The 20,767-nt window shown below is 47.1% G+C and overlaps 1 protein-coding gene across 1 annotated transcript in view; it reads left to right on the forward strand.

The window, feature by feature from the left end:
- LOC121441161 (BCL-6 corepressor-like protein 1) overlaps window positions 1–20,176 on the forward strand; it is a 70,342-nt gene extending 50,166 nt beyond the window's left edge. Inside the window, exons 10-15 of the mRNA XM_041642287.1 lie at window positions 1,284–1,505; window positions 3,618–3,784; window positions 4,929–5,074; window positions 13,253–13,330; window positions 14,626–14,776; window positions 18,932–20,176. Of these exons, the coding sequence (XP_041498221.1) occupies window positions 1,284–1,505; window positions 3,618–3,784; window positions 4,929–5,074; window positions 13,253–13,330; window positions 14,626–14,776; window positions 18,932–19,214 (1,047 nt within the window). The 3' untranslated portion in view covers window positions 19,215–20,176. The remainder of the gene's footprint in view (window positions 1–1,283; window positions 1,506–3,617; window positions 3,785–4,928; window positions 5,075–13,252; window positions 13,331–14,625; window positions 14,777–18,931) is intronic.
- The last annotated feature ends 591 nt before the right edge of the window (window positions 20,177–20,767 follow it).

Consider the following 20,767-nt stretch of genomic DNA (forward strand, 5'->3'; position numbering starts at 1 on the left):
TGACCACATGAATCTTTAATTCACCAAGCGATCTCAGTAGGACTAAAGGCGTGGCTTTGCCAGCTAGATCCAGTCCATTCCTTAGCTTTCCAACCTCATGGCTGAGGTACTGGCTGTAGCCATGTTTACTGCTATAACTCTATGGCATTTCAAGGTCCCTGCCAGCAAGCGAGCTTCAGCAGCCTGTGCTCGCAAACCGCACAAACTGCCTGCATAAAAGAGTCAGAGTTTGTCCTGGCAGGACAGCTCAGAAAGCCGGCATTTTTAAACGGCGCAGCTTTTTTCCTGCTACGGCTGAAAACCGAAAAGCATGCGTTCAGCTTTTCGTCAACAACACCGTTTAAGTGTTTCGTGGCAGGACCTCTTAATGAGCTGCAGGCTTTGCAGCTAAAGCTGAGTCAGGAAGCCTCTCTTAGATGAGAGCGCTGGCTTGCCTCTAGCAAGCAGAGTAGAACCGAGAAATTGCTGCTACCAAGAAACCAGGCACAATGCTTTCATTTTGTTCTAGAATTACTTCCCAAGCTGTCTCAGGCTTAATGTGGAAGCAGCTGTCCACGTGGGCGCCATATGAAGTAATAAGGGCGACGGTGAGGCTGCGTCCCCAACACCCCAGCCGCCTGCCCGGCTAGCTTATGCCCCAAAATAATTACACAGACACTGTATTCTTTTAAGCACTGGTTGGCCCTTTAGCTCTAGCACTTACAGGCTAATTCTCACATCCCGATCAACCCATCTCTAATAATCTGTGAGAACCGGTCTTACTGGGAAGATTCTAGCCTAGTCCATCCTGGGTCGGAGCTTCATGCCGGGAGCGGGGCATGGCGTCTCTCTCAGGCGTCTGCTCGTGAGAGGAAAGCTGTCGAGACTCTGACCTCACTTCCTCTTCCTCCCAGTGTTCTGTCCTGTTTTCTCCTCCCACCTATCCTCTAACCAATAAAATGGGCCAGGGCAGTGCCTTTATTAGCCAATGACCTTCCTCCATCACGTCTCTGCCCAATTTTCAGTCCTCCTGTCATGCCATGGTTTATGGGGCCAAGGATCTTATATCTTTAATATCCACTCATGGAAATGTAGAAGCTTTCCTCACTTTGAAAATAACCTCACATTGCTAGTGACTAGCCTAGCCCCAGTCTCCATCTCGACACTGGGCCACTTGGCTTGCTGTCAGTAAAGCACAGCATGAAAACAGATGTCGTGAGGTGGCTTTGGCAGCCAAATGGCGCGGCCATGATGAACTGGGTATGCTGCCTGGCCTGACCTAGAGCTTCATTTCTTCTTTCCAGAGCAAAGGTCGTTGGAGCCAGCAGAAGATGCGATCTTCTAAATCTCCCACTCCAGTGAAGCCCACAGAACCATGTACACCCTCCAAGTACCGAAGTGCTGGCCCAGAAGAGGCCTCAGAGTCACCCACTGGCCGACAGATTCCCCCAGAGGCTCGGAGACTCATAGTAAACAAAAATGCTGGTGAGACCCTCCTACAGCGAGCAGCTCGCCTGGGCTATAAGGTGAGTAAGGTCTCCCTGAGCAGGCAGGCAGTGACAGGATGCCGTTAGCCTGAACCTCAGGGAACAGCTATGCCATTGGCTCCTCTGGGGCCTAAATCTGCCTGATCCCCCTCTACTGTCCACATGCCTCTGAGGCTGCTCTGCCCCTTATCTTATCTCAGTATATGGGAAGGTAAGCTCAATGAAAAGTCAGCTCAGGATAAATGTAATTAAAATAGTAGTGCAATATCATCTGCTACATCCCTAGGCTAAAAAGGAGATTTGGCATTTTTATGTTGTCTTAATTTCCTGAGTAGTGGCTCTTCCAACCAAGAGGAACACAGGGTGATTATTGTTTACACTTTAACTCCTGTAGTTTCTCCTCATTTTGGCTTTCATGTAGAAGGGACAAGAGCATGTTCAATAAACCAAGCCAGAGCTAACCTCACTTCCTTATACTGGGAAGGAAGGCAAGCAAAGCAGTATTCCTGGAGCACTTATTTTGTCATATTAAGGACTCTGATGTAAGCCTATCGAGGTAGATATTATTGCAAACAACTCTAGGGAGTTAGCAGTATTAAATGATATGACAAGATGTGTGTGGTGGAAATCCCAACCCTTAGGAGGTAGAAGTAGGCAAATCAGCAGTTGAAGGCAAATCTCAGCTACTTAGTGAATTCAGATCTAGCCTGGGCTACCTCTGACTGTCTCAAAAATAAAACAAGATAAGTTGCATCCAATATCATTTATGACAGTATTTTTGTCCTAGTTCAAACAGGTCTTTTGATTCCCAAGTGCTGAGGAATGGCAGAACTCCCTCATTTATCTTGATGACATTTACCTGAGGCTGAACGTTGGCGTACATTTTCATCTTTTTCCACTTTCTGTTGACACAAACGCCCCTGACTATGTATCTTCACTCTCCATAATGATTTCCTCAGGATTTACTTGTGGATGTGGGCTTAACTGCAGTTCAGAGTGTGCCTTCTTTATTAGACTTTCTGTACATATAAGCGTACAGACTGTTCTGTGAAACTTCATTTGTGTCCACATCAAGCAGCCAGTTTACCTTTCTGGAAGATTTAGTGTGAGTGTCTGCATGGCTATCAGGGAGACCTGAATATGTCCTGAAAGCCAATCTCTGCAGAACCAACAAACAGGCAAACATTGGGGAAGCAGAGACCAGCGCTGGAACTTGGTCTGGGAAACAGTGGGCATCTGTATCAGTGACAGTGTAGGAGGCACACGTAAAGGTAGCATGGTGCTTTCCATGTGCAGGAAACAGCAGCCATAGTGCAGGCTCACAGTAGCTTTCTCTGCCTGAAAGCGTTGACCTCAGAATAATAGTAGGTACCATGTTCTGGAAGCCAGTCACCCTATGGCACTGCCAACCCCCATCCCAGCTTATTCATAGTCTTGTCCTAGGCTAGCAGAAGTGCTTCAAGTCATTTGAGTTCCACCTCTGGGTCCTGTCACCTTGTCACCTTAGCCCCAGGAAGGTAGGCATGACCTGAGGCTGAGTGACAGAAGTATGTTGTAGGGCTAGAGGTGTAGCTCAGATGCTTTGCCTAGCAAGCACAAATCCTGGGCTCAATTCACAGCACTGCACACATTGGGTGGAGTGATCCATGCCTGTAACCCAAGTATTCACGAGGCAGAGACAGGAAGATCTGAAATTCAAGGTCATCTTTGGCGACATAGGGAGTTTAAGGCTGGCCTGGGATACAGTGAGACCCTGTCTCAAAACAAGGAAACAAAAAGAGTTGTACTTGGTGCCATGACCCTGTCAAGAACAGACCTCCCCATCTGTGTCCTGTAAAGCTCAAAGAGGTGAGCTCTGGGCAGCAGGGGGCCAGCTCCAAGTCTTCATCCCAGAGATCATCACCTAGATGAGTACTGTTAGTCATAAGAAATGTCTTTCTCCTGCCAAGGGAACAGCTCAGAGCTGGGGCTCTGGCAGTGGAGGCTGAGCACTGACTTTGTCCACACAAGATTTTGAAATGTGTCTTTTGTTCCCACATATAAAGGACAGGCTTTGAGATTTGTCAGACACTTGTGGAGTGGTGAGTCTAACAGGAATGATTCCAAAAATGAGACTTTTCTCTGCTCACAGAGCTGTCCCCATCCCCACAGGACGTTGTTCTCTACTGCCTCCAGAAGCACAGTGAGGACGTGAATCACCGTGACAATGCGGGCTACACAGCCCTGCACGAGGCCTGTTCCCGGGGCTGGACTGATATCCTGAACATCCTGTTGCAACATGGGGATAATGTGAACTGCAGCTCGCAGGATGGCACAAGGCAAGAAAGCTGCTCCTCTGCCAAGTCTCAAACCGTGGTTCAGTCTTTGGCTGCGGAGGTCTCACTCCAGCCTAGAGACTTGCAGCACATCCAGCTGCTGGCGTTAAAAAAGCCTTCCCAGGAAGCCTTTGAAAGGATTTCTGTGGGCTGAAGGGAGCCAGCTTAGGGCAGGAGCTGATGAGTTCCTCAGTGTTCAGTCCGTACTGAACTAAGGAAAGGCTGAACTTGTCCAGGGTTCATTCTGTCCCTTGTCAGGTCCACTCACTCTTCCTGATGGGCAACTTGTCTCGTGTGGAATTGATGCCTTCGGATCAAAGCTGGAAGCTAATCTTGGGCTAACATTCCAGATTTGTTTTTTTTGTAATTCGGTCGCTGTGCATTTAAAAAATGAGCTGCCTGAGTCTGTAAGATTAGCTTGCTATATAAAGGTACTTGCCATCAAACATGAAAACCTTGGGTTCCCTATGATGTAAGGAGATAGCTGATTCCTGCAAGTTGTCTTCTGACTTCCACACACAAATATTCATGCATACGCACACACACAATGAACGAATAAGTAAATGCAATAGCATATTAATGCACACACATACACAAACATAAACACTCGCTGTGTTTTGGAGAAGTCACGCCCACTCTTCTTAGAGGACCTACTTCAGGAAGTTCTAGGGGATGCCATATACCAAGTAGAAGGACCCAGATCAAGATATGCAGGCTGTGCTTGGCTGCCGCTTGGTATGGAGCCTCCCTACACATCCTTGCCCTTGAGCAGTTGCCTGGGTCCTTCCTCTTCAACAACCACCTGTAGCTGCTTTAATTTGACTTCCACCAAGGGACCTGTTCTCTGCTGAGCTAGTAGTAGATCTACATTGTGCTCCAGATACTGTCCACAGATGGAGGGGAATGTAAAGTAGAGATGGATATGAGAGAAAAGAAAAGGAGTGCAGAGAAGACAAAGATATGGCCACATAGGATAAGAGTTTCAGGCCAGAAGTGGCTTCTCTGCTCTATATCTTACCCATGTTGCATTGGGGATACCCTGAGGTCATCACCGTAGCATCTCACCCCCTCCCCCTAGTATGGTAGCCTGAAGCCTAAAAACTTGCCCCTTAAGTCCTGTCTCACTGACCCTATATGACCTCCACAGGCCAGTTCATGATGCTGTGGTCAATGACAACCTAGAGACCATCTGGCTTCTGCTATCCTATGGAGCTGATCCCACACTGGCTACCTACTCGGGTCAGACAGCCATGAAGCTGGCCAGCAGTGATAACATGAAGCGCTTCCTCAGTGGTAAGCATGGACCAGAATTGCAGCCAGAATCCTCAGGGCTGGCCTGTGTTGCTGCTGGTGATGGTGGGGCTCTTCAGTAACTGTCCTAGACAGCCCCCACAAGGAGGGTCCACCCTCTTCACATATTCCTTCAGTGTCTTGGGACTCTCTAGCTACTTTATAAAGCCCCTTGCTGTGAGTGTCCACACCACTACCTCTGTTAGGCCCTAACCTAACCTCCTAGAGGGACTCATTTCATCACTAGGTGTCCGGAGCAGGCCTCCTGGTGGGAGATTGGCTATACTCTTAGCTGGGAGCAAGATATGTCGACCTGTGCTATGAATGGAATGTCAGTGTTAGAGAACAGATAGTCCTCCATTTTGCTGTTTCTGCAATCTCCCCTTGATTGTAATTAAAGTGCCACTGAGACCATTTCTGAAGCTTTATTCTTCATGGCCCTTGTCCCGTGGTAGCTTTGCTATTCCCTGTGCATTCCAATATTCTACTTCTCTCCATTCCTCTCTTCCCCACCCGCCATCTCCTAGTGCAGTGTCATGGTCAGGCCCATGGCCAGGGCTGGAAGCCACTGCATTGATTTTCCTTTCTAGTAGGTAGCACTGTATGTCTGCAGGTGGGCAGGTTGCTCTGACTGAGCTGGGCAGGTGGGATGGAGGAATGAAAGAGGGGAATCTAGTTTGAGTAAGCTCAGTGTCAGTCCCTTCGGACTTTATCTCAGGGCATCGGAACCTTCAGCTTCTTGTGGCAGCATGCCTTAGTTCTTCGGGTTGCCTGAGTGATGGATGTTGCAGTTCTGAGTTGGAGCCATGACCCTTCTCACAGGCTTCAACTGCAGTAGAGTAGTCTGTTTCCTGCTCTCACCTAAGCTTTGGTCCCATTAGTCACCAACCATCCCTGCTAAGGATACACTATTTGGTTCCCAGGTAGGGAGTTGCGGTTACTAAACAAAGGTTCACTGAGTAGCTGTTAATGGAGGAAGTGGGAGAACCTGTACTAAAGGTTCCCATGGAAGAGGCTGCAGGGGGCAAGCAGATGACAGGTCACCTACTGAGGTTTTTACTTGAGCTCAGCCAACCTCCAGACAGGTCCCAGTGAGTTTAACTAACCCTTGATGTGTAGGCCTCCGGCCCTCCAGCCTGACTTACCTCAGGCTGGGGGACTAGAGGCTTCCTTTTCCATTTCTTTCCCCCTGGCTCTAGGTCCTTGGGCATCTGATCATCATGAGACACAGCCAGCCACTTAGGAATTTCTTTTCTTTTTCACTTGACTTGGACCAGTGGTGACTGGTACTCACTTTAGCAGAGCCACCCCAAGGGTACAGCATCTGTGGCATCCTCTCACATGTACACTCTGTCTTAGATATTGGCATGGCCCTTTTGCACTCTGGGTTCCCAGGACCATGTATGGACTAACACCTAGAATATGCCTGTATAACGAAGACATTTCATGAAACTTGTCTTTCATAACTTGTCTAATGGGAGAGAAACTCTGGCTAGAAACTGCCCTCTCCAAAGTCAAGGGCAAGTAAAGTAATCCCTCTGGTTACTTTAGTGGGGCAACGAGCTCCCTTCTCTAAAACTCCAAAGGAGTTTAAATGTTGACTTTTTGTTTTGAGACAGTGTCTATGCAGTTGTGGCTGTGTCTTAATTGTGGCTATGTAGACTAGACTGGTAGAGATCTGCCTGCCTCCGCCTCCGTGCTAGGATTAAAGGCATGCACCTCCACAGTTGATTGACACTATTTTTATTGGCTAAAAAATGAGAGATAAGCACTTCTTCCATTTTATTTTTATAAACTCATCCCAATCTCCTAGGTAGTTTTAAAAGGCTTTCTGAGACAAGTTCTCACTATTTGGCTCCGACTGACCTGGAACTTGCTATGTACAACAGGCAGGCCTCAAACTGAGGTCTGAAGCTTTCTCTTAAATAACATCCATCTGCCTTTGCCTCCTGAATGCTGGGATTAAAGGTGCCGCCACACTCAGTTAAAAAGATTTTTAAGACGTGCATGTGTGCGTGTGTGTGCGTGAATGAATATCATAGCCTGCATGTGCAGGTCAGTGGACAGACAACTTTCAGGAGTTCAGACTTAGGTCATCATGCTTGTGCAGCATGCATGTGTCTCCACCGAGACATCTCACTGACATATAGCTAGCCTTTGGACACCCCCTTTCCTAACTAAAGTGCTTCTTGGTGTTGCAGATCCCAAAGGAGACTTTTCTAAACTCTAGTGCTCTTGCCGATCTGGGCAGAGCATCTTCATTCGGGTCTTGGCGTGTGTTTCTCAATTCATGGGTAGAGAGGTCGTGCTCCAAGGGAATGTTCATAGACTAGGGCAACACTTCTCCATGTAAGGGCAGGGCTCTTGTTACTAGGGAAAGTTCTAGCAATCCTTGCCCAGACCTTGGCATGATCCTCCAGTGGAGGCAGGCATTTGTAGGCGTCAGCAGGTCCCCCATGCAGGGAAGACTTAGACTCGAAAAGTCTTTTGATGAGGGATGACTGAGAAGGTGATAAAGAGAACTTCTTTAAAAATGAAGGTGAGCTAGCTGTATGTGGTGGCACACACCTGAAGTTTAGCCCTGGCCAGAGGCAGGAGAGTAAGGTAGGAAGATGGCTGGTATCGTAAAGCTGTCCTGGGTTACATAGTGAGTTCCAGGCCAGCCTGCACTAAGGTGAACAGAAAGACCCTGTTTTGAAAAAGAAATGGGATCTATGCAATATAACAAAGTTCAAGTGACTAATTCAGTGACATCGAGAGCATTCACGATAAGTAGTCACCATTGGCCGCACTCGATGCATCACACTGAGCATTCCCTCTCTTCTCTTTCATCCCTGGATGACACCTCCCTGGTCCCCAGGAGCTGGAAGGTAGAGGGGTGTTCTTAAGGGTGGAGGGTAGGGAAGTACTCTTCCAATGCCAGGCCATATATATCTAAGTATACATATACATGGAATTCGGATGGATTGATTTATTTATTTGGGCCTTTTGAGATGGAGGTTGTTTTGGGTTTTTTTTGTTTTTTTTTTTGTTTTTTGTTTTCAGTTTCAGCTCACCATTCTGGCTGCGCCATTTGAAAGTGTTCTGCCTTTCATCTTGAAGCACTTGCTCGGCGGGGGCTCCAGAGATGAATTGTCTTCATCCTCCCCTAGCAGAGTGTCGCAGCAGAAAATGAAGCAAACCCATGCAGGTTGCTAAGGGCTCCATTTTCTGTGGTTGTTCGGCTTGTGCTCGTCATAGCTTTTCTCACTATGCAAGACTTCTGTTCTGCAATGGTTGCCTGGGACTGAACTCTTCTAAGTCCCCAAAGAAACATCACTATTTTGTAGTGTTCCTGTAGTGAGTTAATGTAAAGCAGAGGATGACTGACTTGTTACAAATGTGGACTTCCTTAAAATGGGTTGACTCCAGCCAAGGCCCATTTCTCCTGAGCTCGTTTGTTCTTCTGCCTATCCAATTACTGAGCTTCTGTTAGGTTCTGGATGCTAAAGGCCAGATAGTAAACCCTTTCTACCTTCTTGTGGAGATTGGAGCATGGAGCTGTCCAAACCCCAGGAGATCTTTGAAAGGCCAAATTACAGGCCTGTTACTCATTTACCTTTGACCCCTTAGAAAAAAAAGAGTAACAGACAATCTAGCAGAGAAGGAAAAGAGACCCCATTTCCCCTCCTCTGTGGGGAAGAACACGGGTTGAAGGGAACTGTGCAGTTTGGATTGAGGCATTGGAACAGCTGTGTGGACTTCTTTTCCTTTTACTGATAAAGGGGTGAGCCTTTGACCATTCAAGGTCATTGAAGCACAGATTTTTGTTTCTCCTGCCAGAGACCTCTATGGTATGACCCCGTGTCAAAGACATCTTATTTCTTAGGTTTTCTCCTTTCATGTCCCTCAGCTGGTGACTTAGTGGTTGGGAGGGTGTGATGGGATGCTAGGATCTTGAGAAACTACTGGCCCCCACTCCATGGCAACAAGGAATTCTGTACTTAACCATGAGATTCTGAGGGTGCTTTCTTTTCTTTTTTTTTTTTTTTGGTTTTTCGAGACAGGGTTTCTCTGTGGCTTTGGAGCCTGTCCTGGAACTAGCTCTGTAGACCAGGCTGGTCTCGAACTCACAGAGATCCACCTGCCTCTGCCTCCCGAGTGCTGGGATTAAAGGCGTGCACCACCATCGCCCGGCTCTGAGGGTGCTTTCAATCAAAAGGTGGTGTAACATAAAATTCATAATCACAAAGTGATCAGTTCATGCCTTCTAGTTCATTTATAGCATTCTCCAGCCAGCCACGACTTCTGTCTAGTTCTCCAGCCAGCCACGACTTCTGTCTATTTCTCCAGCCAGCCACAACTTCTGTCTCGGTCTGAAACAATAACATCATCATCATCCTGCATAGAGCTTTGAACCAGTGAAGTATTTGCTTCCCATTAACTCTGTTCCAAACAGTTGCCACCCTGTAATCTTGTCTTTGTGGATCTACCTCTTCCAGACTTCATATAAATGGAGCCTACAACTTGGGGCTTCTGTGTAGGCATAATCATGTAGTATAATGGTTTCGTGCTCCATCCATACACTGGCATATTTCAGTATTCATATACTAGTATCTAAAATTAATTCCCCCTCTGTGTGTGTGTGTGGGGGGGTCAGAGAAGAAGTTGTGGGAATTGAATCTGTCCTTCCACTATGCGGGGCCCTGGGATTGAATACAGATCATCGACTTGAGGCACCTTTACCCACTGAGCCATCTAACCCCCCCTACATTCTTTTTTGCCTGACTAATAACATGTCATTGTGTGTGTATATATGCCATTTATATTATCTGTTCATTCATTCATAGTCATTTGCACCATGTCCATCTTTTAGCTTGTCAGTAGCGCAGCTTTGATCATACATTGCCCACATAACCTGTTTTGATTACTCGTTGTCAGCTCAGTTGCGTGTATACCTAGAAAGGGAATAGGTAGGCCCAGGGCACTTTCTCACACAGAGGATAAAATCTTGAAAGTTTGGTGTGGGTGGAAGGAGAATTTTAAAAATAAAGGAAGGCCACTCATTTTGCTGGTAGTCACATCTGAAAAGAGTGCATTAAAGCTACACGATCAAGTGACTCCTCCCTCCCATGTGTCTGTCACTGACAGGCCTGTTCCAACTTTAGCGTCTTTGCTCATGCCAGTTAACTGGGCTGTCTCAAAAAGGCAAGTTCACCTGTCCGAGACAAAGCTTTGCAGGCTGTGGAGAGAATTAGAGGAATGTGCCATGGGATCTGAAGGCACTCCCTAGTGAGGAGCCCAGGAATGTGGTGACCCATGGAATCCTTGGGGGGTGGTGCCTGTGCTTTGGCATGATGTCATTCTCTCCTTTCCCCTTTTTCCTACTGTCCCTCCTTCTCTAGTCTGTCTGTTAAGCTCTCTTAGGTCCCAGGTCCTGGACTTCCAGCACAGGAGAGACAATGGTAAAGAAGATAGACCTGGCTCCTCCATTTTTCTAAATAAAGGTCCCCTTTCCTCTATTTCCTATGACCCAGCACAGGACTAGGAGTAGATTGACTCTTGCCCAGCAGGTGCTTCTAGAAGGAAGTCCTGTCTGGGGTGGTACGGTGTATAGAAGAGGGCCTCGGGCCATCTGTGTGGTGTGCAGAGGTCTGATCTACACAACTTAAGGTCCCCCGCCCCCCGCTTCTGCTATTACATTGAAAGCTGTTCCCTGGTGCCTTTCCAATGGAAAAGCTCTTTGTGTCCCAGAAGATGGCTAAGAAAGGAGTGGCTTTGGTAACTTGCATTAACAGGCAGTCCTTGCTGCGGGATTGGCCCAGAAGGGAGGCCTTCTGCAGCACTGATACTTTGCCGTGAAGGAAGCAAGCTGCGCCCCTTGGGGAACAATTGCCAACTTCCTTCTGGGATTGGCTTTGCAGGTAGTCACCCTCACCTCCTTGTGTTCTTTGGACTCTCTTCTTTCCTGTTGCCTAGGTGCTACCTGAGAGCTGGTGGCAATCACCCACAGCTCAGTCAGCCTGCTAATTGTACTGTTTGGCACACTGGCAACTTCCAAACGGCACTCACAGACTGCATACTTAATCTTTCAGGAGAGCCAGTAAGACTACTTTGTATCTGTGTGGGAATAAGAGGTGAACCCGTAAACGGATGCCTAGCTAGGAAACAAGGAGGCTGGGGGTAACCTGGCCTCCATCTTGAGAGTGAGGAAACAAAAGGCAGGTGTTTGGATTGTGGTGGTGCACACATGGAAGATCTTTGACTTTAGACAGTTGAGTCATGGAGTGTTGTTGGCTCTCACAGTGTGTACTGCTGTCACCGTGTGCTTCCAGAACTTAGGGAAAACCCAGCTCCACTCTCAGTCACTGCCCTACCCCTCCCACTCCTCCAACACTAACATAATCAATTTGCTTACTGTCCTTTTGCTTTGTGTTTTTCAGTGTAGCCTTGGCTGTCCTGGAACTCACTCTTCCGACCAGACTAGCCTTGAACTCAGAGAGGTCTGAACCACCACTGCCTGGCCTTAAAATGGGAAGGTTTAAGCTGGGCGGTGGTGGCACGTACCTATAATCCCAGCACTCAGGAGGAAGAGGCAGGCGGATCTCTGTGAGTTTGAGGCCAGTCTGATCTACAAGACCTAGTTCCAGGATAGGCTCCAAAGCTACAGAGAAACCCTGTTTCGAAAAACCAAAAAAGGGGAAGGTTTACCATGGTTTTTTGTTTGTTTTAATTTATTTTAAAAATTTTTTTTTCTGCTTTCTGTCTTACTGGCCTTGAGACGGAATTATATAATATGTGGTTCTCGTATCTAATTCTTACACTTAGCATCATTTTTTCAAGGTTCATCTATGTGATATAGTGGTACTCTGTTCTTTTATATGGCCTTTTGTATCTGGCTTCTTTTAGTTACCTTCCATGTTCCTTTTTATGGTTTAGTAATATTTTTCTGTATGAACTTTACCTGGTTTTATGTATCCACTCATTGGACATTTGGGCTGTTGCCAGCTTTTGACCCTCATGAATATAGTTCATTCATGAGGACAAAACTTTGAACACTTGGTCCTCAGTTCTTTTCAAAAATTAATTTAGTGTCTATGTGCATATGTGTCACCCCATGCAGGCCGCATCATATGTATAGAAGCCAGTGGACAAATTATGGGCTGTTGGTCCTCTCATTGCACCTTGTAAAGCAGAGTCTGGTTTTGTTGCTGTGTACTCCAGCCTAGCTGGTCTGTGAGCTTTCAGTTGATTCTCCTGTCTCCACTGGGAGCCTTGTCACTGGAATTCTGAGACGATAAATGCTTACCACCACACCCATTTTTCCGTGCCTTCCAGTGATCAACCTCGTCGTCAAGCTTGTATGGCAGGCATTGTTACATGCTGAGCTGTTCTCTAAGCACCTTGTATTGAGTGAGCTCTTTTGGGTAGAAGCAAAGGTTTTTGTTTTGTTTTGTGTCCTAGGCTGAATTCGAACTTGATTCTCTTGCCTGAGCCTTCTGAGTAGTAGAGATTTATATGTGTGTGCTGCCATTTCTGGCTTTACTTTGTGTGTGTGTGTGTGTGTGTGTGTGAGAGAGAGAGAGAGAGAGAGAGAGAGAGAGAGAGAGAGGACACTGTAAATTAAACTAGAATCTTTCACACGCTAAGCATGCATTCTGTCACGGAGCTACACCCATAGTTATTTCCTTTAAAGAATCAGATTGTGAACTGGGTGCATTAATACTTGTGATAGGCAAAGGATTCTGCTTATAGAGGAATGGCCTGTGCTCTTTGAAGCTGAGGTCCCCAAGCTACAAGTCTCCTGGCTGATGTGTAAAAAAGAGAAGAGGCCCAGTAAGGACTGGAGACTGTACATGTCACAGCTTCCTCCAGCCAACTGTTGACATACAGGAATGCAGAGGTGATGCTGCCAGATCTTTGGATTTTTATCTGTTTTTTTTTTAAATAAAAAGTTGGAAATCTAATTTTTAAGTGAAATTTCCCTGTTTTAAAATACTAGAGGCTGTTTTTTTAAAATCTTTTAAAAACTAGGCCATATATCAGTGAGCTGCATGGGACTTCTGCCTCCTTGCTTGCAGTCTGTTGTGAGCAGGAAGTGAACCTCTTTCCTGTCACCCTGGCCCCTCTTCCCCTCCCCCCAATCCCACAGGGATAATCCTCACGATTTCTTCCTTGTCTCACATCTTCCCCTCTCATCAGATCACCTCTCGGATCTTCAGGGCAGAGCAGAGGGTGATCCTCGTGCATCCTGGGATTTTTACAGCAGTTCTGTGTTGGGTAAGTTCTGAATGGGGAGACTGGCTATATGTATGTATCTATATCACCAGTACTTCTTGGAGGTAGGAGCCCCCTCTGTGGAGGCATCCGTTCCTTACCTGGTAGTAGCTTATAAACCCTTTCAGCCCTTCCCCCCTCAGGCTCCAGTCAGTAGTATGAAGTCTGAAATGCCACAAGGATTTGCATAAAATCTTCCTCCCTTGCCTTCTGCCTCTCTACCACCTTGGAAGCTTTGTAAATCCTAGTGTTAACCTCTTTTTGGTACTGCTCACACTGTAGGGGTGTCAACCCCTCATCTGGCGACTCTCATTCTCTGTCACTCTTCCCCTATGATGGCAGTCCTTGGTTTTTGTTTTATTTTCTTCTCTGGGTTTGATTTTGTTTTCTTTTGCTTTGTTTTTTTTTATAATTTTTTATGATTTATTTAACTTTATTATGTTAATTGGTGTGAAGGTGTCAGATCTCGTGGAACTGGATCTTCAGACAGTTGTGAGCTGCCATGTGGGTGCTGGGAATCGAACCAGGGTCCTCTGAAAGAGCAGTCAGTGCTCTTAACCACTGAGCCATCTCTCCAGCCCCCTTTTGCTTTGTTTTTGAGATGAGGTTTTACTAAGTAACTCAGGCTGGCCTGGGACACAGAGATCCTTTTGCCTCTGCCTCCCAAGAGCGGTAAGGCAAGGGCAGGGATTAAAAGCGTGGTCCACCACCTGGGGCTCAGCCCTTATTGTTGAGTTTGCTGCTGTCCTGAGCCCTTAACCCTCTGGCCTAAACAGCAGGCAGCAGGAAGATGAGCACACCTTTGTCTGTGCTCATTCATCATTTGTCCTGTGTGAACCAGGGGCCGAGAATGAAGAGCAGATTGGTCTTAAAGGTAGTGGGACACAGCCACATGATTGGTTGGGGAAGGAAACCTTTTAAGTCCCTAGACTTCAGTCAGGGTCAGGCAGTGAGGTAGATTGGCGACGCTCTAGGCAGAGGACAGGTGTTTTACCTCACTGGACCCTTGCCGGCTGCTAGTTATCTTCTGCCTTCCGTCTGGAAGAGCTGAGCTGCCATCCTCTCAGAGTGTTTTGCCTTTTCCAGTCAGAGAGTGGAGAAGGATAGTGGACTTCTGACCACAACATACTTCCTTCCAAGACTAGAGTTTTCATGTGCCCTTTCAAGGATCCAGCCAGCGACTTGTAGCCTTGTATTTATCTCCTGAGCCGCCCCTTTGTATCCCTTTATCTGGCTGAAAGGTTTTCCTTGCTTCCATTTTATGCTAGTAGCTGATCTCCTGGGTACTCAATTTACAGAGAAAAAAGACGGGTTTGCCTGCGACCTCCTCCATAACCCTCCTGGGAGTGCCGAGCAAGGAGACGATTCAGAACAGGATGACTTCATGTTCGAACTCTCAGACAAGCCTCTTCTCCCTTGTTACAACCTCCAAGTGTCAGTGTCCCGTGGGTAAGTGTCTGGGAAGTCTACAGGGACTGTGTGAGAGTGTCCTGGCAACCACTGACCTGCCTCCCAGAAAAGGAGGAGCTCTCCAGAAGGAGGCAGATGCAGCCTGGGGAATGAGTGCTGGGACAGAGGAAAGATGCTCTGCTCCCCACTCTGGAAGGAATGTAGTTCACATCCAAACTCAAGGTGCACAGATCTCAAGGACTACACCTTGGCTATCAACTTGGTATATTTCCAGGCCCCCAAATCTGAAGAACTTTTGCACTCTTACTGTGTGTAGGTGGTAATCAGTAGGGAAGTATTTGGGATGATGAGCTATTAGAATCTCTGGAAATTTTTTTCTGGGGACATCTAGACAGAATATTTGCAATTGGGATTCTTGGAAAAGCCAAGGCCTCTGGTTGCCGTAGCTTTGGATCTACTAGGATCCTTAAGCAATCCACAGCACAGCCTCTCATAGCCTTAAAACCAGCAAGGTGATCAGCACTGTTGGTTCAGGTGACTGTCCTACTACAGGGGAGCCCCACTCTTTGGAGACCAGAGTACACCTATATTAGACTGAGCCCAACTGACTCTTGGTTAATTCAGAACTGACAGAATTCTAACTTGAAGGAAGTTTGTCAGCCTTCAGGACCATGGATTTTGATGGGTTTTCCAGTGCATCAGAATATGGAGGTGCTGGGTGGGTGGATAAAAATGCTGGGTCAGGACACTAGAGAGATGGCTCAGCAGTTTGGAGCACTTAGGGAGGGCCCAGGTTTAAATACCGCACCCACACACACAACCATCAATGACTCCACTTCCAAGGGACCCGATGCCCTCTTCTGGGCTCTGCAGACACCAATCATATATGCGGTGTATATATATTCATACAGGAAAACCCTCATAATATAAAATAAATGTATTGTTTAATGCAGGATCAGTTCCCCTTTTGTTCCTAGTCTCCTTGTTCTGGGCTGAAGCTGATCCCAGAGGATGGGCCAGGCCTCTGGGACATAGTGTTGTACAAATTCCTCCAAAGTATTCACCATCTCCTTCTCTGAAACAGGATCTTGGGCCATAGGCAGTAAAAGGACCAGAATAGTTTGCTTTAGGTACAGACAGAATATGGACAACCAAAGGCCACATGCCACCCTATAAGCCAAGGGATATGGGTTATTTTCCTGCAGATATGTGTGAGCCTGTTGCCTGCAGAGGCTAGAAAGAGGGCATTGGGTTTCCCAGAACTGGAGTTACAGTTGTGAGTTGAGTACATGCGTGCTGGGAATTGTACCATGTCCTCTGTAAGGGCAAATAGTGTTCTTAACCACTGAACGAACCATCTCTCCAGCCCTTTAATCCTCATTCTTTGAAAGAGATTGTTCAAGTATATGGCATTGATTGTCACTTTTTCTTAGCCTAGAACATTCCATTCCCTAATTTTATAATGTGACAGACTTTGCCATCATGTGGAAGAAATGTTGAATTTTAGGAAAAAGGATTGAGTCTAAATATGTGAGGGTGTTTTGTTGATACCGGGTCTCTATGTAGCCCTGCTGGCCTAGAATTCACTAGGTAGACCAGGCTGACCTCAGTCTATCTGTCTCTGTCTCCCAAGTGCTGAATTAAAGACTTGAGCCACCGTGTCCAGCTAGCTAGGTGTTTCAGTTACTGTGTATAGTGATTGATTTCACAACCATGTTTTATGCACTGGATCAAACTTTTTAAGATCCACAGCATAGACAATTCTAGCCTTCAAAAAACTCAGCCAAGAGTAGTAGACAGATAAGTGTGCAATTAGCTTTAATAAAAGACTAAATGTTCTAAGCAGGTTTATTATTGTAAAAAGAATGTCAAGTGAAAAATAAAAAGTTAAGTCTGTCTTGAGCTCTATTCCTAGTCCCTAAAGAAGAGCACAGTTTATTTTGATTTTGTAGCCTTTTGGAAATGAGCTGTTGGAAATATCATAATAAGACTGAGAACCAAGTGTCATGAGCCCATAGAAGATGGACTTAACTCTAAGTTTCTTTGAGGTTTTGTAGGTTTGAAATGGCATCTGAGCTGGGCTAAAAGAAGAGGCATAGGGATGGCATGAGCAAAAGCATTGCAACAGAAAACAAAAGCCAGACATGATAGTGCATGCCTTTAATCCCAGCACTCAGGAGACAGAGGCAGGCAGATCTCTGAGTTTGAGGCCAGCCTGGTCTACAGAATGAGTCACAGGCTAGCTGAGGTTGTATAACGAGAGTCTCTGTCTGTCTGTCTCTCTCTCTCTCTCTCTCTCTCTCTATCTCTATCTCTATCTCTCAAAAGAGGGGGGGCTGGAGAGATGGCTCAGAGGTTAAGCACACTGGCCTCTAGGACCTGTGTTCAATTCCTGGCACTATCACCTACATGGTAGTTTACAACTGCCTGTAACTCTAGTTACAGGAGATCCAAAAGTCTCTTCTGCAGGCACCAGGTGTACATAAAGCACAGACATCCATCAAGCAAAACATCTATACACATAAAGTCTTTAAAAATTATCTGTTCTGGGGCTGGAGAGATGGCTCAGAGGATAAGAGCACTGACTGCTCTTCCAGAGGTCCTGAGTTCAATTCCCAGCAACCACATGGTGGCTCACAACCATCTGTACTGAGATCTGGTGTCCTCCTCTGGTGTGCGGGCGTACATTGAGGCAGAATGTTGTGTACATAATAAATGAATAAATCTTTAAAAAAATTATCTGTTCTGGTAGGACAGGGGTGCACTGTGGTAAGTGCATGTGGGCGAGCTGGAGACTGAATTGAAGAGGCTGAATTGGGGTCATCTTTGGGCGGTCTGTCTTATTATCATGATAAAGAATTAGAACTTGCTGATGACCCAGAACTTACTATGTAGACCAGGCTGGACTCAGGTTCACACAGATTTTCCTGTCCCTGCTTCGCAAGGGCAGAGATTAAAGGCCTGTGCTACCATATCTGGCTATTATGTTATTTTTAATTGTGTGTATATGTGTGCATTTGCGTGTGGATATGTGCACATGAGCACAAAGGAGGCCAGAGGGGTCAGGTCTCCTGGAGTTGGAGTTGCAGTTATGAGGCACCCAGTGTGGGTGCTGGAAATGGAATTTGAGTCCTCTAGAAGATGAGCATGTACTCTTAGCCACTGAGACCCAAGCTGGTATATTTATGCTAGAAGCCATTGGAGGCTATTCAGTGAGGGAATGGAGGATCATATTCTCATTTTAGAAAAGAGCATCCAAGGGACTCTTTGAGAAACCCATACCTATGTTCTTGGGTATGTCTTACTTTCTGCTCAGCACCTCTTTTTTTTTTTTAAACCTATGTGCTTAAGCCTGTGCTAAAATAGCTTTCTTAGTCCCCTCCCCCATCAAGAGAAAGGATTCAACAAAGACAGATGGCAAGTGTAAGGCCTATGCCACTTCTGGTCTCCACTACCCTGCAAAGGCTAGAAATGGGATCACTAACGAGGGGAGAATGCAGTATTTCTTTCTGGAGAGAGCCGATGGAAGCCCTTGGTGGGTGACCGGCCTTTGCAGCACCCCTCCCAGCTGTCCTTAGGCTGCCGCCCAGTCGGAAGTGCTCCACAAGGGCAGACTGGCTGTAATGTGAGCCCTGGGCCTGCAGAAACATTGGTGCTGCCGCTGCTGGAGGAGAAAAAAAAAAGTTGTCTAATGCATTTCGGAGCCAAAGAGAAATGCCTTTTGGATTACCCACAGTTTAGGCCTTTCTCCACAGCTCCACCTCCACTAGAGAAGATCTAGAAGGACAAGTGAGCAGGAGAGAGATCAGGGGAGAGAAGCCAGGCAGGGTTGCTGGAGTGGGGGTCAGGAACAAGTGGTCTCAGCAGACAGTAGTTGTCAGGCCATGGGCTAGCAGGCTAAGAACCAGGGAAAGCCCTAAGAGGCCTATTTTCCCTGGCTTGCCCTATGTGGGAGAGCTAGCCCATAGGTGTGCTCACTGACCTCAGTTAGAAGCTGGAGCAGGTATTATGTTGTCCCAGCCTCATCCCAGAAACTTGTGGTTTCCTGGGAGGTAGCGGCGAGAGTCTCAGAAGTATGGGAGTGGGGGCTCACTGTTAGGGGGGTCACTTGGTCTCCTAGCCATCTATAATGCTTCTGGGGCCCCCACCCTTCCTCCTGAGCCTGCTTCCCTAACTCCATCTTTATCTTTACAGACCCTGCAACTGGTTCCTCTTCTCCGATGTCCTGAAGAGGCTGAAGCTTTCCTCAAGAATCTTTCAGGCCCGGTTTCCACACCTTGAAGTCACCACCCTGCCCAAGGCCGAGTTCTACCGGCAGGTGGCCTCAAGTCAGCTGCTGACCCCAGCTGAGAGGCCTGGAAGCTTGGAGGACAGATCTCCCCCAGGCTCTTCTGAGACTGTGGAGTTGGTGCAGTACGAGCCAGAGCTGCTGCGGCTCCTAGGGTCTGAGGTGGAATACCAGTCTTGGAGCAGTTGACCGAAACAGCCCTCCGCGTTCTTTTCTCCTCCGAGTTCATCCTTTCCCCACCGCCCATATCTCCCCCACCGAGCACCAGACTGCAGAATGAGGCAATAATATGGACCAACAAGAAGCCACCTTATCAATGCCAGCATTAGCGACTGGAGCTTTTCCTTTGGGTTACAGTTAGTTCTCATCTCCATGTCGTTGTGGTTGGTGATGAGGTGGAAAGTTGAACTCCACTTCTGAAGACAAGAGGTGTGGAGATGTTGGGAAGTGGCACCAGGGTCCCTGGGACTGGCTTCTATGCTTATGACCAAGACCAAATGGGCCTGGGTAACTGTGGCCTGTCCTAAGGAGAAATGAGAAAAGCCCAAACCTCTGAGTGCCCCTCCCCATTTCCCTGTACTCTTCTGTCTTCCATAGTATTTATTTTATTAGTATTTAATTTGTATTGTTTCATTGATTTCTGATAAGTCTGTATCACTGTGACAATTTGAGACAACTTGTTGTTTTGAGGGACTTTCTTTACCTCCTTTCCTTTTTCTTCCTGGATAAGCTTTGGGGATGCTCGTTCCCTCTATGAAACTGATTCCCAGGTTGTCCTTCCCCCAGCTGGGGAGGGAGCAAGGTGAGGAAGGATAGGGGACATCATCACACAACTAAACATCCTGGCTGCTGCTGGCCCAGAGCTGGGGAACTGGGGTCAAATCCCTGGCCTTTGGTGCTCCCCCACCCCCTGCCAGTTTTGCCCCACCCCTGCCCTTTGTAGCAGCTCTGCCATCTTAGTGTTTACTAGGGAGAGGGGTTCCTGAGTTCCTCTAATAAAGGCAGATTGAGAATGGGCCTGAGGGGTGAGGGGGCCTCCCTCATACTGCTCTGCTCAGAGTGCACAGTATGAAGTTACTCTGGCATCTTTTGCCCTGTACCCCTCCTTGCCTCACCCTACCTCCCTGGGCTCCCCATCTTGAGATACTGAGCCTTTCACCTCCCAGCCTTTGCCTTGCCACTTCTACCACAGACTTCCAGCACCCTTTCCCCTGTCTCCTCCACCAGTCTCTGATTCTCCTCTGGAATCTGTAAGGGACCCTGAGGCTGACTAGGCAAGGGCAGGGACAAGTCTCTAGTCTGGCTCTACGCCCACTTGGGGACTTGTAGCTGTGGCTTGTGGGCCTTGAGAAGCCTAGTGTTAGACCTGATACAGGGCAGAGGGAGGGAGGGAGGAAGGAGGAGCTTGGGTGCTTGGGTTGTTTCCATGGCCCCGCCCTCCATGGCATTGTCTTTCCCAGTCTTCTTATTTTTCTATAGATTGTTATTTTGAGTATGTACCATGAAAAGGCAGGAGGGCCTTGCTCTGGTTGGCTCTGGATGGAGATGGTACAGTTTATTGTACAGGTGCTAAACAACAACAAAAGAAGAAAATGAAAAAAAAAGACACAAAAAAGGAAAAAAAAAGCCAGTTTGGGGATGGGACAATCTGTTCTCTGGAGGCTCCTGACCCATTTAGGAGCATTGTTTCTTTTAACTGTGTGTGATTTTTGTTCCCATGGGGATTTTCTGGGCCCCCTTCT

Source organism: Microtus oregoni, unplaced genomic scaffold, assembly GCF_018167655.1.
Source record: "Microtus oregoni isolate MIOR12 unplaced genomic scaffold, Mior012 000073F_ref0000255, whole genome shotgun sequence".
Classification (NCBI taxonomy): domain Eukaryota; kingdom Metazoa; phylum Chordata; class Mammalia; order Rodentia; family Cricetidae; genus Microtus; species Microtus oregoni.